This window comes from Bombina bombina, chromosome 4, assembly GCF_027579735.1.
Source record: "Bombina bombina isolate aBomBom1 chromosome 4, aBomBom1.pri, whole genome shotgun sequence".
NCBI lineage: Eukaryota > Metazoa > Chordata > Amphibia > Anura > Bombinatoridae > Bombina > Bombina bombina.
Window position 1 is genome coordinate 468,218,988 of NC_069502.1, and position 21,965 is coordinate 468,240,952.

The 21,965-nt window shown below is 39.1% G+C and overlaps 1 protein-coding gene across 1 annotated transcript in view; it reads right to left on the reverse strand.

Moving 5' to 3' along the window:
- Positions 1–673: 673 nt before the first annotated feature.
- Positions 674–21,965, reverse strand: part of LOC128655440 (uncharacterized) — a 39,464-nt gene continuing 18,172 nt past the window's right edge. Inside the window, exons 2-3 of the mRNA XM_053709064.1 lie at positions 3,125–3,178; positions 674–1,766 (exon numbers count right to left, since the gene is read on the reverse strand). Of these exons, the coding sequence (XP_053565039.1) occupies positions 722–1,405 (684 nt within the window). The 5' untranslated portion in view covers positions 1,406–1,766; positions 3,125–3,178 and the 3' untranslated portion in view covers positions 674–721. The remainder of the gene's footprint in view (positions 1,767–3,124; positions 3,179–21,965) is intronic.

The window sequence follows — 21,965 nt, forward strand, 5'->3', positions numbered from 1 at the left end:
TGCTAACACAGCTTGGCACTGATGCCAAAATATATAAAGGGACAGTCAAGTCCAAAGAAAACCTTCTTCTTTAAATAGGGCATTTTATTTCAAACTACTTTCAGATTTAATTATAACACTTGCTTTGTTCTCTTGGTATTCTTAGTTGAAAGCAAAACCTAGGATGGCTCATATGATCATTTCTAAGACCTTCTTGAAGGCTGCCTCTTTGCAATTGTGTCAAACCAGTCACAGACACCACAACCTCTCACCTGCAGACTTAAAACACCTGATAATGCCCACCCTATCAGTAACATCACTACTATATATACCAATGTGTCAATTTGTATTGGATGTGAGATACATTGATTTACATCTTAGAAGTGAATATTACTATATATACCATTCAGAAACAACTATTGTGAATGTGATTTATAGTACAAGAATATGTCAAAAACAGGATAATATTACCTTTTTTGGGTCATTTCCACACAGGCCTTATTATATGTTTTAACACTATTAGTGTACTAAAACACACCTCACATGGATGTGGATGACAATTATATGGTAAATAACAGAGGACAAGATTTATGGTGAACTATAATAATATTTATTTCTTTTTTGGCTTCTTGGATGAGGGAGCTGAGGTGGCTGTAGTGGATTGCCTTGTTCTCCTGGTTTGAGAAGATTCTTCTGTTTCTGCTGGTATGCTGGCCACAGATGATAGGCCGGAGGCAGTGTCCTACTGGTGTGTAAAGTGCTCAACCAACACACCCAAGAGTTGATTTTGTTCTCTCCATCTATTGTCCATTTGCATCTGCATATCAGACAGAATTCGCATCATCTGTGATTGGTTATGAACACTTGCACTTAACGATGCTGCTATGTCCCTCTGTAGATCTATGCTACATTGTTGTCTCCTCTGTTGGCTCCTGAAGAACCTCTCTTGGCCTCTTTGTATATTCTCCATGCTTGTTATGAGCCTCCTCTGGAGTGCAATGTATTCCTCACCCAGGGGTGAATACAATGCATCCACAGGCTCTTGAGCATCAGGGCTTCTAGGTGCTTGAGGTGCAGGTTCAGCTGCATCTGTTGGTGCTTGAGGTGCAGGTTCAGTTGCATCTGCTGGTGCTTGAGGTGCACGTTCAGCTGCATCTTCTGGTGCTTGAGGTGCAGGTTCAGCTGCATCTGCTGCTGCTTGAGTACTTTCAGCTATATGTTCTTCTGCAGATGGTGAAACTCTTCCAAGTGAAGAGGATGGTAGAACTCTCCCAAGTGAAGAGGATGGTGGTGCTCTCCCAAGTGAAGAGGATGGCGGTGCTCTCCCAAGTGAAGAGTATGGTGGAGCTCTCAGGGTGGATTGATAGTCCCACTGATGACCAGTGTGTGACCACTCAGCCTGTCCATTTGGCACTTCTTGTGACATAGCCTGTGTGTGTAAAAGCCATGACTGCCCTGAGATTGTGTTGGGGGGGGGGGGGTAAATAAATGGACACTTTGTGGTTGGCTTGGCTCCCCCTCAAATCCAAAAGAAGAATATTCCTCTGGCCAGGAATCTTGCCAGGGGTCATATGTCAATGGTGGTTGCATCACTTCCGGGTCCTCAACTGAAGCCATCCAACCCTGTTCATGCCTTGGAGCATAATGTTCACGTGGTTGCCTGAAGACTGGTGGTGGTGGCTGCATGCCTGTGACTGGTGGTGGTGGTGGAGGTGGCGGCATGCCTGTGACTGGTGGTGGTGGTGGAGGTGGCGGCATGCCTGTTTGCATCCTCATGACAGGAGTTTCTATGGAGGAGTCAAATGATGAGAGGGATTAGTACAGTCATATATATGTGGGCATACAATGTACATTGATACATGCTAGAGCCTATACTGATTCTCATGTCAAACTCTATAACATGCATGTGCACATTGTGATTTGTGATATGAGGGATTTTAATATGCGCAGTATACAGGTATGTGTTTCATACAATAGTTATGTGTACATGTCAATGATGTAGAAAATGTGTTTTTGAGTGACACTATGGTCCCACAATTTACTTTAGCCTGATGTAGGCACTGAACCTGCTTTCTTGAGCTTAAAGTATTGTGATGGCTATAGTGTCCATTTACTGAAAACTCTACATGTGGCTTGTGCCCTGTGTTACTCTGAGACATGTTAGTATTGCACTATTCCACTATTTTACCATATGCTTAACACTTCAAGACGTCTTTAGTTTTGTTTTGTTGTTTTTCTTTTTCAGTAAAGCATTTTCTTGGAGCTTTGAGATTCAGTTTTTTTCTCATTAAATTTAGGGCAATTTTCAGCTTAGCCACATCTGCATTCATGTGTGATGAACTGATTAAATGTTATAGGACTGTCATTTAATATTGAAAATAATATATAAAATTTATACTACACTTATAAATGTGAATACATAATATTTGCTTTTATTTGGATTTTTTAAATTTTAGACTAGCTTAATAGTGCCAATTAATACCCCCATATAGAAGTTGTTTATTTTTTAGACTTAGTTATGTGTTGGCACATTTTGAATGTAAAAAAAAAAAATACTTATTTGCTTATATCACTGTGCTAAAGCATAACTCTTGTTTTTACATGAAGAACCTAGAAATTTTACAGTTATCAGATTTAGGGCTAGATTACAAGTGGAGCGGTATTTTGTGTTTTCTGCTATAGTGAAAACTCCAATAGGATTTTCATTTACGCGCTAGTCAGATTGCGCTGGTATCTCAAGTTGAAAGTAAACAGTTTTTTCTCCAGTGGTAACCCAAATCACACTAAAAATCAATATTCAAAAATCGCAATTGTATTTTTGCATTGCCCCATAGAAGTCAATGGAGAAAAAAAGTTGAAAAAAAAAACACTCTCTCGCGCATACACCATGATATATTCTCAGTAGCGCAAACCCGACATGAAAATATGAATATTTCATATTTCAATGTTCTTTACATAACAGAATATGTTCTATTTATTCATAATTAAATATTTCTACATATATCTGATGGTGTGTGTATATATATATATATATATATATACATATATATATATATATATATAAATATATATATATATATATATATATATATATATATACACATAACAAGAACAGTTAAGGTTAAATAGTTAAAAAGACACTTACCTTGGGAGACCAAGCGCCATCGTCCATACGGCGGAAGCTAACACACTGGGAGTGCTGAGAATGGAGTTCAAATAAATGCAGGATTCCCAAGAAAGATTTGTAGTTAAAGCTCGTTAGTAAGAGCAAACATTTCCAACAACATTTCCTATCTGGTATAGATAGACACTATGCACTCAGCACTTGTTATAAAATTCACATGAAAAATTTTATTGAATCAAAGTTTAAAAAGTTCACACAGGAGCTGCGATAGAAACACTCACGGTAAGTAGAAGGACAGGGAGGCAAATGACGTCTTGTGACGCGTTTCACGCCGGTTGGCTCTTTTTCAAAGATAGTTTGGGAGGTGACCATTCTGGGGTTAAGTACCCAATTCTGCCTTAGGTCACTCCCTTAAACCAAACGTATTGTTATTGCAGCAAGTGAGTATATGTATGAGCCAATTATAAAAGCCAGCAGCTCTTAGTAATATATTACAGCTAGATCTAAACGCAAGCATATTCAGCTCATAAGTATATTCCTCAATCTGCAAATTCAATACTCGAAACAAGCAAGACAAGGAAAAAGAAAAATGAATAATACTTACGGCTAGATTTAGAGTTCTGCAGCCAAAGGAGTGCATTAGCTACGTGTGCTTTTTTTTCCCCGCACCTTTTAAATACCGCTGGTATTTAGAGTTCACAGAAGGGCTGCATTAGGCTCCAAAAAAGGGAGTGCAGAGCATATTTAACGCCACTGCAACTCTTGATACCAGCGGTGCTTACGGACGTGGCCAGCTTCAAAAACGTGCTCGTGCACGATTCCCCCATAGGAAACAATGGGGCTGTTTGAGCTGAAAAAAAACCTAACACCTGCAAAAAAGCAGCGTTCAGCTCCTAACGCAGCCCCATTGTTTCCTAAGTCTGCACCTAACACCCTAACATGTACCCCGAGTCTAAACACCCCTAACCTTACACTTATTAATCCCTAATCTGCCGCCCCCGCTATCGCTGACCCCTGCATATTATTATTAACCCCTAATCTGCCGCTCCGTACACCGCCGCAACCTACGTTATCCCTATGTACCCCTAATCTGCTGCCCCTAACACCGCCGACCCCTATGTTATATTTATTAACCCCTAATCTGCCGCTCCTGCTATCGCTGACCCCTGCATATTATTATTAACCCCTAATCTGCCGCTCCGTTCACCATCGCAACCTACGTTATCCCTATGTACCCCTATCTGCTGCCCCTAACACAGCCGACCCCTATGTTATATTTATTAACCCCTAATCTGCCGCCCCCAACGTCGCCTCCACCTACCTACACTTATTAACCCCTAATCTGCCGACCGGAGCTCGCCGCTACTATAATAAATGTATTAACCCCTAAAGCTAAGTGTTAGGTTTATTTAAGGGGGGTTTGGGTTAGATTAGGGGTTAGATTAGGGGTATGTGGGTGGTGGGTTGTAATGTTGGGGGGGGGTGGTATTGTATGTTTTTTTTTACAGGCAAAAGAGCTGAATTATTTGGGGCATGCCCCGCAAATGGCCCTTTTCAGGGCTGGTAAGGTAAAAGAGCTTTGAACTTTTTAAATTTAGAATAGGGTAGGGCATTTTTTTATTTTGGGGGTCTTTGTTATTTTATTAGGGGGCTTAGAGTAGGTGTAATTAGTTTAAAATTGTTGTAATATTTTTCTAATGTTTGTAAATATTTTTTTATTTTTTGTAACTTAGTTCTTTTTTATTTTTTGTACTTTAGTTAGTTTATTTAATTGTAGTTATTTGTAGGTATTGTATTTAATTAATTTATTGATAGTGTAGTGTTAGGTTTAATTGTAACTTAGGTTAGGATTTATTTTACAGGTAATTTTGTAATTATTTTAACTATTATAGCTATTAAATAGTTCTTAACTATTTAATAGCTATTGTACCTGCTTAAAATAATTACAAAGTTGCCTGTAAAATAAATATTAATCCTAAAATAGCTACAATATAATTATAATTTATATTGTAGCTATATTAGGGTTTATTTTACAGGTAAGTATTTAGCTTTAAATAGGAATAATTTATTTAATAAGAGTTAATTTATTTTGTTAGATTTAAATTATATTTAACTTAGGGGGGTGTTAGTGTTAGGGTTAGACTTAGCTTTAGGGGTTAATACATTTATTATAGTAGCGGTGTGGTCCGGTCGGCAGATTAGGGGTTAATAATTGTAGGTAGGTGGAGGCGACGTTGGGGGCGGCAGATTAGGGGTTAATAAATATAATATAGGGGTCGCCGATGTTAGGGGCAGCAGATTAGGGGTACATAGGTATAATGTAGGTTGCGGCGGTGTACGGAGCGGCAGATTAGGGGTTAAAAAAAATATGCAGGTGTCAGCTATAGCGGGGGGCGGCAGATTAGGGGTTAATAAATATAGGGGTCAGCTGTGTTAGGGGCAGCAGATTAGGGGTACATAGGTATAATGTAGGTTGCGGCGGTGTACGGAGCGGCAGATTAGGGGTTAAAAAAAATATGCAGGTGTCAGCGATAGCGGGGGCGGCAGATTAGGGGTTAATAAATATTATGTAGGGGTCGGCGGTATTAGGGGCAGCAGATTAGGGGTACATAGGGATAACGTAGGTGGCGGCGGTGTACGGAGCAGCAGATTAGGGGTTAAAACATTTTAATAGAGTGGCAGAGATGTGGGGGGACCTCGGTTTAGGGGTACATAGGTAGTTTATGGGTGTTAGTGTACTTTAGAGCACAGTAGTTAAGAGCTTTATAAACCGGCGTTAGCCCAGAAAGCTCTTAACTACTGACTTTTTTCTGCGGCTAGAGTTTTGTCGTTAGATTTCTAACGCTCACTTCAGCCACGACTCTAAATACCGGTGTTAGAAAGATCCCATTGAAAAGATAGGATACGCAAATGGTGTAGGGGGATCTGCGGTATGGAAAAGTCGCGGCTGCAAAGTGAGCGTTAGACCCTTTCCTGACTGACTCCAAATACCAGCGGGCGGTAAAAACCAGCGTTAGGAGCCTCTAACGCTGGTTTTGACGGCTACCGCCAAACTCAAAATCTAGGCCTTAGTGTGTAAACATCAACAAACTTCCGCTAGTATGACAACATAAACAGTTACCAAATTGCAGTATTGAGTTTCAGCAAATACAATAAGTGAAACAAACTAGCCAATTTGAGAGTTAATACATGTTGATAACAATATCAAGAAAGAATACAACAGTAAACAAAAGAAAAGAGACTGTTACAGTATTGAAATAACTCATGTACAAAGATATACATAAAATATTATTATTAATAAAAACCAGTTCAGTTTGTTTATATGAAAAGAGGTTTTCTATAACGATACTGAGCTCAGATTGATTCAGGGTTAATACATTATATAGATATTACAGGGCGGATTGCTTTGGGCAAGATCCCATTGTATATGTACAAAACTGTTAGTTTGTGTCATACATGTACATAGACACACAGAAGGTTGTACCCTTAGTGCTTTATTGCACTTGTATTGAGTAGATTTAAAATGGCCTATTGGCATAAAATATCTCATTTACAATCATAATCGGCATATATTAAATGTCAAATAATTTGTGAATAGTTAACCTCATGTGATATATCGTTTACACTACCATCCTGAGAGGACCCATACTAAAAGAGGCCGAGGAAAAAAGGCTCCAACTCCCTGAAGTTTCACCTATAACCGGGAAAGTAGAAGGGAAAAAGACAAGCTCGTTGTTTGGAAGTTTCCCCTATACCCTAAGGGGCCAAGCCTACTAAGAGTGACTTCCTGATGTGCTGTTGCCTTACCTCATACGATTGAGGTTCTTTTCTGTAAGTTTGCATTTCACCCACATCCCAAGTCTCGAATTCTACAATTGTATATATATATATACAACATACAAGTTCTCCAGTATTTAGGACATTTTATATTCAACTCTCCACTCTATGTTATAGTGTTTTTTTCACATTGTGTTTGATTTGCTGTGTATTCTGTATTATATTTGGCATTGAGTCACATAATAATTGTGTTTAACATTGTCTCCTAACAACCAGCGCTATTATATCCCTTATCACGACCTCTTAAGAAATATATATATATATATATATATATATATATATATATATATATTTAGAAATACATAGAATATATTCTGCTATGTGCAGAACATTGGAATGTGAAATATTTACATTAAATACATAATTAAACATATGTGTTACGGGTAAAGTCAGATATTGGGTCATCCTAGGATTACCCGGGTAAAACGGATCCCAAGTGACTGTGGGTGATGCCTGATTTATGATCATAAATCCCCTCAAAGTGAGGAGTCACTGTATCAAACATATATAGTATGCACTGTAATTCCCCTATCGTCACTATCTTTTTTTTGCCTGGGGGTTTGAAGGGGGGCTTCCTCATTCACCAAGGTTCACTTGGGGTGGATGCCAGAGCAGTGCCTTCCTTGTATCCCCCAGGTAGAGGCAAAATAAATAGTGTAGATAGGGGAATTACAATGCATCAGGAATTACCCACAGCCATGTGGGTAATGTCCATTTTACCCAGGTGATTCTAGGAATACCCAGATTTCTTACCTTACCCATAACACACAAATGTATAGTACACAAATCTTCAGACCAACCCACCAAGTGCCAGCTGCCTGGGTGCAAAGATACAATACAATACTAAATCAAACAATCGCACTTACAGGACTTTCACAAACCATCTGAAAAAGTTTATTGGAACGTTTTCGAGGATACAATCCCGTTCATCAGCATGCCAAAGTGATTAAAATACACACCTTTTATAGTGATCACAACACACAAAATTTCTTACCTTCCTCTCATCCTAGTGGCGCCAAAAAATGTGTTGGAATGCAAGCTTGCGTTCCACTGTCTCGTGTTAGCAGAAGTACGTATACGTCACAACCGGAAGTGTATCTATCAATAATTTGAAGCGTGTCTAAATTGTAACTACATACAAATCAAACAAATATGTAAATCAGCTTGTCATAACAACCTCATCTTAGAGACATTATAACATTGTGATATATAACTCGTGTTAATCTTAGAGTGATGCACAAAGCCCTAGATGCTGATTCTTAAACGTGTCCCTTGTTTGTGTATATAGTTGCCAGGGCTACCACCCACACGTGTCAATACGCAATAACATCTATGCAAAGTGTCATAAGGGTTATACGGGAGATAGTAATAGATGTATCCAAGTGACCTGTATATACAGTATTATTTACTTGCTCTAAATGCATCCCCATGTATTCACGTATCAGACCCTATACAAGGTGGTCTCACAACTGGCAGAAACCAAATGGCTTATACTCAGGAGCGTGTCTAAGTAGCCAAGTTAGAATCACACGATTTCCAAAAAATTGGTGCTATATCAAGTGTGGGCCACCTTAGCAGATGCATTAGAAAAAATGAGTGTATAAAGCCCCCCTTCTGCCCCTTTATGCCATATAACACCAAACTGATACTATACTTCGTCCTACTTAATAAGTGATGTGCGTAACAAATATATAAACTCTTGATACCATATCTGTAATGAAATATAACACTAAATAACAGAAAACACTTTTGCAAGAAAAACAAACACAGAAAATAAATAGAAAATATATACATAAATACTCTACTGCCTTTCGTCATGAATTTGACAACAATGTCACTTCCAAATACATGGCATTATTTCTCTGACCATAATGCAAGTATAGGGCACTCCAGCTACAGATAAAAAACAGGAGAGCTTGTGTACGGTTTTTACAATACCCAACAATCTTTGATAGATGATACATCTTATCAGCAATGTAGAAACAGATTTGGTATCTACTTGTATAACTGCTTCTACTGACTTTCATGTCATACAGTTGTAGCCTTTCTAGATAAGCAAAACATAAGCTGATTACACTACCAGTATACCATCTCATAAGTCCAACCTTATGCAGGGGTCTCTTGGGTACCCTTCCCGTTAACCACCTCACCATCCAGCTAGGAGAATGTGACTCAAGAGCTCGCACCCCTGGTTTGTGGTACCCATCCCATAGGTTAATGTCCACCTCCATGAATATGCTCGGATATATAGTCCAGTACCAGTATTTAATAGGAGAGTAGATTTATTGAGTGACCACCTAAGCATATCCGGTCCACATGCAGAATCTGGGGCTTTTTCAGGCTCCAAATACTTGCATGGTATTGGTACTCAGATCACCCTGCTCAGAATTGCACTCCTGGAATATACCATACTCTGATCCTATGTTAGTAGTTTAAAATCTGGTGCAGAGTTAAGTCCTCCTGGGTGCACTGTGCCCAGCCTATAGATCCACTGGGCCTCATGGATCAGGAGTGCCTTGTTCCTATCTCCACCTCTATCAAGACTTGGAATGTAATTGATCAATATGTATCAAATGGATGATACTGGATGTTGTCTCAATGCACAGTGCTTTGCTACCGGTTGATCCGATTCACCCTTCCCGAGAGCCTGACAAATATTTTGTCTATGATTTGCCATACGTTCTCGTAATGTACCAATTGTCTTACCCACATAAAAGCTGGAATAGGGGAAGAACAACAAGTAGACCACATACGTGGTAGTGCAGGAAAGAGAATGCCTGATGGTGAACTTTTGGTTGGTGTGAGGATGATGGAAGATCTTTGTGCTAATTAAGCCATTGCACATAGTGCAGCCTAGGCATCTGTAGGAGCCTTTCATATTCACCTTGGAGTTAGTGATGTAGCTGTGTTTATCTCATAGGTTGGTCCCTCTTTTGTACCGCACCATAGGACTCAGATCCTTTGTAAATGCAGTTTAGGGTCTGAGGATACTATTGACCAGTGATTCCTTAATATCCGGCCCACATTCGTGGTTTTGGGTGTACACGTAGTTGCCATGATCAGCTTGACCTTTCCAGTTTCCTTTGGTCTCTTGTCAATGAGGTCAGCTTGGGAGAGATGTGACACCTCTTCCAAAATACAGTTTACTGACCGTGATTTACAACCCCTCTGACAGAATTTATTTCTGACTCCATCCAACTGGGAGACCCCTGTATGCTTGCCTGAGTTATTCCGCACAGTTCTGATCATCTGTGACCTAACTATTCCATTACAGAGTGCTGGAGGATGACAGCTGTCTGCCCTAAGGATAGAGTTCCTGTCTGTGGGCTTGCTGTACAATGTAGTCCCTAGTGTTTTGGTCAGCTATAAAAATACTAAGGTTTAGAAAGTGTATCTCTTGTTCACACTGAGTCATTTTAAATCTAACCGTAGTTTCAGTGCCGTTGATATTATCGAACCACTCCAGGACACTTTGCCAGCATTAAATGGATCCAGAAGGGAGTCTTCATTCTGAACTACTATGAAGATCATACACACTGATGAACCAGACATCCAGGCTAAGGTAGCCCAAATTGGGATGGCTTCCTATACCCAGGATGATGCGGCCAGGATTCTCTTTGCCCTGATCTCCAGGACATCTTGTGAGACCCCTGTTAACTTGTATTATGCCTTGTTGAAACTCAAAAAACAAGAGATTGATCTATCCCTGCATGGGAGTTACTTATCAGAATATTATAGAGCTATCAATATACCTAGGGGCTTTAGGGTTTATAATATACCAACTATAGGTAGCGATAATCCTGAGTTCAGAAAGAAATGGTGTTACATTCTGAACAAGTGCTCCTTGGACCTTGTTTTATTAGTAATAGAAGAGGTTACTACTATTCTAGCCAAGGTCAAAAAAACAAATCCACACATTTGAACATTTACATAGTAATACTCTCTCTAATGATCAGCAGGAGAATTAGATGACTAAAATCAGTCAGCAGATTGAGAAATATCAGAATGATCCCATTATATTCAAAAACAGAAAACTTGATACAGTTAACTCCGATTATGTACAAGACAAGGTATACAAATAAATTAACTACTTCACAAGAAGGACACAACAGAAGAAGACAGAGAACTAGGAGGGTGCAGTTTGACACGGTGGATACTAGTGGAGCAGAGTCCTCAGACACAGATAGGAATCTTTCCACTACATCTCAACCATCGCCCCCTGCACATAACACCCAAGCTCTGTATGGTTTTCCTAATACACATAAGGCCCATTCCACCCGAGTAATTTTTTAGGGGTGACCACGAGATCTCGAGGGGGAGGAACTATAGACCCCATATAAGGAGGATGCAGCAACAGACACAGACCACCCCGACGGGGCAGACAGAGAATATAGTTGTTAATTTAATCACACATAATCTAACATCTGATAAATGAGAGGTATTCAATAAAGGTCTTTCTTTTGTGCCCAGCACTAACATTTCGGAGCTGGACCTCAAGCTAAATATTTATAAATTTAATAAAGCTATGAAGGTTAAAGAATTTTTTCAAGACACCGATAGGAAGACAGTAACTACACCTTTTGAACATAAATGTAAGAAACTGAGTACATTTGAGCCCACTAACTGCAGTCCTAGTACAAAAGCTTTTATTAGGCTGGTGACACAGGATTTGGATTCTGAGCGGCAATACAAGGCCTGGAAGAAAAATGTATCCAGGTGTGAGATAGAGGCAATTAAAACTCTTCAAGTAGACTCCTCTATAGTCATAAGACCAGCCGATAAGGATGGAGCCATAGTGCCTTTAGACTATTCTGACTACAGAGGGGATATCCTTGAACAGTTGGCCGATCAGAACACATTTTAAGTCTTGTCCTTGGATCCTACTTTTATGTACAAAAAAGAGTTGGATGCACTAACTAAATTTGGCTTTGAACAAGGATTTATCACAGAGCAGATTCATGAATTTTGCATAACAGCATACCCTATCCTATATACCATCCCTAAAATTCACAAAACCCTAAAGAACCCCTGGGATGACCCATTGTGTTGGCTGTCCAGTCACTTCTACAGCCAGTGGCCCATTACATAGATTTACTCCTTCAACCAATTGTAAGGGGTATTCACTCTTTCATTTTGGACACCAATTACCTTATCAGACAGTTGAAAGGGGTACAAATCCAGACAGGAGACATTTTGGTCACCTTAGACGTTAATAGTCTTTACACTATTATCCCCCACAAAGTCGGTCTGTCAGCTGTTAAGGAGAATCTTATTCACCACCAGGAGTATATTGGCTCTCCAGTTGAGTTTTTGATGGCCCTCATTGAGTTTTGCTTGAGCAAGAATTATTTCCGTTTTGAACAGAGGTTCTACCTCCAAATTGCTGGCACAGCGATGAGGTTGAATATGGCGAACATTTTTTTGTCCCACTTTGAGGATAGATACCTCTGGGGTAAATGTGATGAGCCTATTATCTTCTACCGAAGGTATATAGACTATGGCCTCTATTTATCAAAGTCTGGCAGACCTGATCTGACAGTGCGGATCAGGTCCGCCAGACCTCGCTGAATACAGAGAGCAATACGCTCTCCGTATTCAGCATTGCACCAGCAGCTCACAAGAGCTGCTGAAGCAACACCGCCCCCTGCAGAATCGTGGCCAATCGGCCGCCAGCAGGGGGTGTACATCAACCCGATCGTACTCGATCGGGTTGAATTGCGGAGATGTCTGTCCGCCTGCTCAGAGCAGGTGGACATTTTATTGAGCAGCAGTCTTTAGACCGCTGCTTCATAACTGGTGTTTCTGGCAGGCTCACCAGAAACACAGGGCCTCAAGCTCTATCCAGAGCTTTATAGATATGCCCCTATGTCTTTCTCATATGGTGTGAGGGTCAGCAAAATCTCCTGGAGTGGTTCGATAATATCAATGGCCAGTATTGAATAGGAGAGTAGATTTATTGAGTGACCACATAAGCATATCCGGTCCGCATGCAGAATCTGGGGCTTTTTCAGGCTCCAAATACTTGCATTGTGTTGGTACTCAGAGATTTAGTAGCCCCACTCTGTAGGGCCACTGTTTCTCATTCCCAACCCGGATCACCATGCTCAGAATTGCACTCCTGGAATGTACCATACTCTGATCCTATGTTAGTAGTTTAAAATCTGGTGCCGAGTTAAGTCCTCCTGGGTGCACTGTGCCCAGCCTATAGATCCACTGGGCCTCACGGATCAGGAGTGCCTTGGTCCTATCTCCACCTCTATCAAGACTTGGAACGTGATTGATCAATATGTATTGAATGGATGATACTGGATGTTGTCTCAATGCACAGTGCCTTGCTACCGGTTGATCCAATTCACCCTTCCCGAGAGCCTGACGAATAGTTTTCTATGATTTGCCATACGTTCTCGTAATGTACCAATCGTCTTACCCACGTAAAAGCTGGAACAGGGGAAGAACAACAAGTAGACCACATACATGGTAGTACAGTAAAGAGAATGCCTGATGGTGAACTTTTGGTTGGTGTGAGGATGATGAAAGATCTTTGTGCTAATTAAGCCATTGCACATTATGCAGCCTAGGCATCTGTAGGAGCCTTTCACATTCACCTTGGAGTTAGTGATGTAGCTGTGTTTTGGGTCTGTTCTAACCAGCATATCTCGTAGGTTGGTCCCTCTTTTATACCCCACCATAGGACTCAGATCCTTTGTAAAATGCAGCTTAGGGTCTGAGGATACTATTGACCAGTGATTCCTTAATATCCGGCCCACATTCGTGGTTTTGGGTGTACACGTAGTTGCCATGATCAGCTTGCCCTTTCCAGTTTCCTTTGGTCTTTCATCAATGAGGTCAGCTTGGGAGAGATGTGACACCTCTTCCAAAATACAGTTCACTGACCGTGGTTTATAAACCCTCTGAAAGAATTTATTTCTGACTCCATGCAACTGGGAGACCCCTGTATGCTTGTCTGAGTTATTCCGCACAGTTCTGATCATCTGTGACCTAACTATTCCATTACAGAGTGCTGGAGGATGACAGCTGTCCGCCCTAAGGATAGAGTTCCTGTCTGTGGGCTTGCTGTACAATGTAGTCCCTAGTGTTTTGGTCAGTTATAAAAATACTAAGGTCTAGAAAGTGTATCTCTTGTTCACACTGAGTCATTTTAAATATAACCGTAGTTTCCATGCCGTTGATATTATCGAACCACTCCAGGACACTTTGCCAGCATTAAACGGATCCAGAAGGGAGTCTTCAAGCTGAACTACTATGAAGATCATAGACACTGATGAACCAGACATCCAGGCTAAGGTAGCCCAAATTGGGCCGGCTTCCTATACCCAGGATGATGCGGCCAGGATTCTCTTTGCCCTGATCTCCAGGACATCTGGTGAGACCCCTGTTAACTTGTATTATGCCTTGTTGAAACTCAAAAAACATTTGATTCTATCCCTGCATGGGAGTTACTTATCAGAATATTATAGAACTAACAATATACCTAGGGGCTTTAGGGTTCATAATATACCAACGATAGGTAGGGATAATCCTGAGTTCAGAAAGAAATGGTGTTACATTCTGAACAAGTGCTCCTTGGACCTTGTTTTATTAGTATAGAAGAGGTTACTACTATTCTAGCCAAGGTAAAAAAAAACAAATCCACACATTTGAACATTACTCTCTCTAATGATCAGCAGGAGAATTGGATGACTAAAATCAGTCAGCAGATTGAGAAATATCAGAATGATCCCATTATATTCAAAAACAGAAAACTTGATGCAGTTAACTCAGATTATGCACAAGACAAGGTATACAAATGATTAACTAATTTAGAAAGAGAATTTGACTGTAAAGGCTGATAGGGAATCTAGCTCACCTTCAAAAAACGTTATCCCAAAAAGTTTCCAAAAATATATGCAATATAAGGTGGCGCAATAAAAATTGCAATTCCCAATGTAATATAAAATAATTAATGAATTTAGGAATTTAATAATATATGTAATAAAAATATGTGGGGATGTCCTAATTACTGGTGGTGGACATAAATTCAGATTATGGTACCAAATAAAACCAATAAACTGTATACTCCAGTTACTTAGATAAAATACAATAATATCAATATATATATATATATATATATATATATATATATATATATATATATATATATATAAATGAAGCAAGAAAGGCACTCTCCGTGTTAACCACCAAATTTTACTTTAGGTGAACGTTTTCGGTGTTGCCACCGTCCTCATACCTGAAAACGTTCACCTAAACTAAAGTTTGGTGGTTAACACGGAGAGTGCCTTTCTTGCTTCATTTTTATATTACATTATTTTAAGTGCACCCCGGAAGCTGTGTTGCAATAGTGAGTGTGGGATCCATTTGGAATACTATATATATACAGGGAGTGCAGAATTATTAGGCAAGTTGTATTTTTGAGGATTAATTTTATTATTGAACAACAACCATGTTCTCAATGAACCCAAAAAACTCATTAATATCAAAGCTGAATAGTTTTGGAAGTAGTTTTTAGTTTGTTTTTAGTTATAGCTATTTTAGGGGGATATCTGTGTGTGCAGGTGACTATTACTGTGCATAATTATTAGGCAACTTAACAAAAAACAAATATATACCCATTTCAATTATTTATTTTTACCAGTGAAACCAATATAACATTCACAAATATACATTTCTGACATTCAAAAACAAAACAAAAACAAATCAGTGACCAATATAGCCACCTTTCTTTGCAAGGACACTCAAAAGCCTTCCATCCATGGATTCTGTCAGTTTTGATCTGTTCACCATCAACATTGCGTGCAGCAGCAACCACAGCCTCCCAGACACTGTTCAGAGAGGTGTACTGTTTTCCCTCCTTGTAAATATCACATTTGATGATGGACCACTCAATGGGGTTCAGATCAGGTGAACAAGGAGGCCATGTCATTAGATTTTCTTCTTTTATACCCTTTCTTGCCAGCCACGCTGTGGAGTACTTGGACGCGTGTGATGGAGCATTGTCCTGCATGAAAATCATGTTTTTCTTGAAGGATGCAGACTTCTTCCTGTACCACTGCTTGAAGAAGGTGTCTTCCAGAAACTGGCAGTAGGACTGGGAGTTGAGCTTGACTCCATCCTCAACCCGAAAAGGCCCCACAAGCTCATCTTTGATGATACCAGCCCAAACCAGTACTCCACCTCCACCTTGCTGGCGTCTGAGTCGGACTGGAGCTCTTTGCCCTTTCCCAATCCAGCCACGGGCCCATCCATCTGGCCCATCAAGACTCACTCTCATTTCATCAGTCCATAAAACCTTAGAAAAATCAGTCTTGAGATATTTCTTGGCCCAGTCTTGACGTTTCAGCTTGTGTGTCTTGTTCAGTGGTGGTCGTCTTTCAGCCTTTCTTACCTTGGCCATGTCTCTGAGTATTGCACACCTTGTGCTTTTGGGCACTCCAGTGATGTTGCAGCTCTGAAATATGGCCAAACTGGTGGCAAGTGGCATCTTGGCAGCTGCACGCTTGACTTTTCTCAGTTCATGGGCAGTTATTTTGCGCCTTGGTTTTTCCACACGCTTCTTGCGACCCTGTTGACTATTTTGAATGAAACGCTTGATTGTTCGATGATCACGCTTCAGAAGCTTTGCAATTTTAAGAGTGCTGCATCCCTCTGCAAGATATCTCACTATTTTTGACTTTTCTGAGCCTGTCAAGTCCTTCTTTTGACCCATTTTGCCAAAGGAAAGGAAGTTGCCTAATAATTATGCACACCTGATATAGGGTGTTGATGTCATTAGGCCACACCCCTTCTCATTACAGAGATGCACATCACCTAATATGCTTAATTGGTAGTAGGCTTTCTAGCTTATACAGCTTGGAGTAAGACAACATGCATAAAGAGGATGATGTGGTCAAAATACTCATTTGCCTAATAATTCTGCACTTCCTGTATATATATATATATATATATATATATATATATATATATATATATATATATATATATAAAGATTTAATAACAATATTGCTAAAAACAAGTTGACAAAATTAATAAAACATTCATTAATGTAAACTTATTAAATGATCTGGACAACGGTGTCAGCAAAAAGTAAATCTTAATATGGTAATAATAAGCTCTAATAGAGATCACGATTTGTCACAATTTATACAGTAAATAGGTAACTACAACGTGGCAAATATAAGTAGCAATGTGAGAGCAGCCCTAATAACGAGCAGCTTAATTGGTAACAATGTATGAGCAGCTAAGATAAATAGGTTGCAACCTTATGTAAGCAGTTATATTGTGATGCCAACAATGTTGCTATTGATCACTAGGGATTTGTTACTGTCAGATCTTAATGCTGTATTTTTATATATCCAGGGTTAAGTTATTGTGCTTTAATAATGTCTTCTAGCTGTGGTTTATTGCAACAAATTTCTCCGGCTAATTTACCCTGCAGTACCTGATAGTGTCCCGTATGGATACACTATTATATGTTGTAGCCAAGAGGGGAGCCCCAAAGTATTCTGAAGAGGACCTGGCTTGATGTTTAAACAAATCTTCTTCTGTGTTTATCCTCCACACTGGACTCTGATTGTCTATTCCAGTCCCTGAAGGTATAGCAGTCCTGCTATTTGGAGCGTCTGTACTGTGTGATATCTTCACCTTTTCTCCGCGGTCTGTGATAACCGCTTGTTGCAGTGCGGTGACGGATCAGCTTTCGGGACCCCTTTGGAGCTGAAGTGATGATGAGAAATAATTAAAATCTGATGTGCTGGATACTCAATGACTGGAGATGAGAAACAATCAAAAGCAGCAGCAACATATCCTCTGTATTAGAGAGAAAACACTTTAACAGCCCAGCCTCACTCTGGGTAGATTCATTAACTCTGAGTCTGCAGCAGTGAAATCTTTCAGATGTGCATAGTGTCTTAGAAAATGAAGGGAAACCAATTCCTCTTTGGAATACTTTGGAGATCTCCTCTTGGCTACAACATATAACATATAATAGTGTATCCATATGGGACACTATCAGTTACTGCAGGGTAAATTAGCTGGATAAATTTGTCACAATAAACCACAGCTAGAAGACATTATTAAAGCACAACAACTTAACCCTGGATATATAAAAATACAGCATTAAGGTCTGACAGTAACAAATCCCTAGTGATCAATAGCAACATTGTTGGCATCACAATATAACTGCTTACATAAGGTTGCAACCTATTTATCTTAGCTGCTCATACATTGTTACTAATTAAGCTGCTCGTTATTAGAGCTGCTCTCACATTGCTGCTTATATTTACCACGTTGTAGTTACCTATTTACTGTATAAATTGTGACAAATTGTGATCTCTATTAGAGCTTATTATTACCATATTTAGATTTACTTTTTGCTGACACCGGTGTCCAGATCGTTTAATAAGTTTACATTAATGACTGTTTTATTAATTTTGTCAACTTGTTTTTAGCAATATTGTTATTAAATCTTTTATGTATATATATATTGATATGATTGTATTTTATCTTAGTAACAGGAGTACACAGTTTATTGGTTTTATTTGGTACCATAATCTGAATTTATGTCCACCACCAGTAATAAAGACATCCCCACATATTTTTATTACATATATTATTAAATTCCTAAATTCATAAATTATTTATATTCCATTGGGAATAGCAATTTTTTTTGCGTTACCTTATACCGCATATACAAATGATTAACTACTTCACAAGAAGGGCCCAACAGGAGAAGACAGAGAACTAGGAGGGAGCGGTTTGACATGGTGGATACTAGTGGAGCAGAGTTCTCAGATACAGATTGGAATCTTTCCACTACATCTCAACCATCGCCCCCTGCACATAACACCCAAGCTCTGTATGGTTTTCCTCACACACATAAGGCCCATTCCACCCCGAGTCATTTTTTAGGGGTGACCACGAGATCTCGAGGGGGAGGAACTATAGACCCCATATAAAGGGCACAGCAACAGACACAGACCACCCCGATGGGGCAGACAGAGAATATAGTTGTTAATGTAATCACACATAATCTAACATCTGTTGAATGAGAGGTATTGAATAAAGGTCTTTCTTTTGTGCCCAGCACTAACATTTCGGAGCTGGACCTCAAGCTAGATATTTATACATTTAATAAAGCTATGAAGGTTAAAGAATTTTTTCAAGACACTGATCGGAAGACAGTAACTACACCTTTTGAACATAAATGTAAGTAACCAAGTACATTTGAGCCCACTAACTGCAGTCCTAGTACAAAAGCTTTTATTAGTCTGGTGACACAGGATTTGGATTCTGAGCGGCAACACAAGGCCTGGAAGAAAAATGTATCCAGGTGTGAGATAGAGGCAATTACAACTCTTGTGTAGGCTGTCCAGTCACTTCTACAACCAGTGGCCCAGTACATAGATTTACTCCTTCAACTAATTGTAAAGGGTATTTGCTCTTTCATTTTGGACACCAATGACCTTATCAGACAGTTGAAAGGGGTACAAATCCAGACAGGAGACATTTTGGTTACCTTAGACGTTAATAGTCTTTACACTATTATCCCCCACAAAGTCAGTCTGTCAGCTGTTAAGGAGAATCTTATTCACCACCAGGAGTATAGGGGCTCTCCAGTTGAGTTTTTGATGACCCTCATTGAGTTTTGGAAAATGGCAAATAGATGGCGCTGGTCTGTACAGTGATGTTTCTCTATATAGTGAAGAGAGAAAGGGCTTGAGGTGTATGTAGAATCCGATCAATATAAGTGCAGTATACTCACTCCATAAGTAGTGGGAGTTCAGCTGCGATGTAATGTGTCTCCAGAGTAATGTAGTTCCCCGGAATAAAGGTATGGTTTCAGAATCTCTCAAAAACCTGTTAGTAGGTCTGTAAGCAAATGAAGACTCAAAGTGACCAAAGGTGTCCAGTAAATCAAGAAAAAACAAAATAGTAACTTACTCCATGTATAGGAGAATCCAGCTTGTCTCAGCAAAGAAGGATATCAACAGTCTTCCAACTTTGATAAAAAGATATTTATTTAAGCTCAATGTGTTTCAACTTTTAGCAAGTCTTTCTCAAGTGCAATATAAAATCAATAAAAGCAAGTAGCTGTGTTTATATACAGAGGTGATGCTATCCAATTTCCTGTATAAAACAGGAAGTTGGATTTACAATATACAATTTAAAAAACAAAATAAAGAATATGGATTGGTGGCAGACTAATTATATACTTAAATTGTTATCAAAATTTCAAATGCCGATATTTTTAAGTAAATTTGTAGTTAAAATACATAGTCTGGCGTCAATCCGATTTTTAACCAATCAGAAGCGGTATCTATAAGTTGACCAATCAAGAATGACTCGAGATTCAGTCCTCAAACAGGTAGTCTGTGGTGTATATGTTCCTTTTCAGGTCCGGTTGGAGTCATGTGAGTCAAACTACCAATCCGTGCAAAGTTGTGTGGTAAACGAAGACGGCCAATCTGTATGAAGTTTGCAAAACTTTTCCGTCCGCAAGGGAGTTGTTGATAGGTCATTGAGTTTTGTTAATAGGTCATTGAGTTTTGCTTGAGCAAGACTTATTTCCGTTTTGAACAGAGGTTCTACCTCCAAATTGCTGGCACAGCAATGGGGTTGAAAATGGCAAACAGTTTTATGTCCCACTTTAAGGATAGATACCTCTGGGGTAAATGTGATGAGCCTATTATCTTCTACCAAAGGTATATAGACTATGTCTTTCTCATTTGGCGTGGGGGTCAGCAAAATCTCCTGGAGTGGTTTGATAATATCAATGGCACGGAAACTACAGGTACAGTTAGATTAAAAATGACTCAGAGTGAACAAGAGATACACTTTCTAGACCTTAGTATTTTTATAACTGAAGATTTATGTTTGTCTGAAGATGGGTTAGAACACTAAAACATTACACATTAAAGGTGACCCTTTATTAAAGTCCTATTAAAAGTAACTAGGAGTGCATAAAACAAATCAGGCTAAAGTGTGATAGGGGTCAATTTATTAAAGTCTGGCGGACATGATACGCTGTAGCCAGACTTTAATAAATTTTATTTTATTGTAATAATTTTATTAGATGGTGTTATTATGAGTGAAAGTGTACTTTGTAATGTATTTTTGATGTGTTTTGTGCAACTTTTAAGTTTCAGAAAACAGTTAACCACAGCTCTGAGATGGCAAGAATTATAGCGCAATTAAAACCTTTTGCGAAAACACAATATCGCTTGCTCAAAAACGTTAACGCCTCACTTGTAATCTAACCCTTAAATGGTAGATTTGACTTTCTTTTGTTTAGGAGCATTTACATTACTATGGAAGTTTATTTGCATATAGATCTTTTTTTGTGAGCAAAATACACTATCTTTATCATATATCTTAATTAAATATTTTAGTAAATCACGTAACATTCACATGTTTTAAAGTTCTAGTCATTGAGTATGTGACTTCTTAAGTAATAATTTAGATAAACACGTACTTAAATACTCTGTTAAAACTATTAGAAAATGCCAGGCTCTTGTAACAGATGTGGGATCACATTGTATCAGCACATTTATGATGGAGGTAGCCAAACATTATATTACTTAATCCAAAAAATATGATCCTGAAATGGAATATATTAACAACAGATGATAATCTGCCCTTTGAGGACATGGATCCCCCATGTTTGGGTTTCTATAGGGCAAGATCTTTAAGAGATATATTGGTTGTGACTGATCTTAAGAATTGCTATGTAATACATCTTGGATGGCAGATCCTAAATCGGGTTGCTATAGATGTTTGGGTTGTACTACCTGTAATGGTTTAACCTCTGAAAAGTTTTCTTGTGCATCCTGAAACCAGCAAAAGGGTTTTTAAAAAATGTAGAGTAACATATACTACAAAATGTGTTTTCTATTTACTCCATTGCCCACGTTGAAAGTATTATTTTGTCAAACTGGTAGATGATTTGTGAACTCAAAAGACTAATCATTGAGCGGCCGTTTGCGCAGAATGGAGAGATTGCAATTCAGAG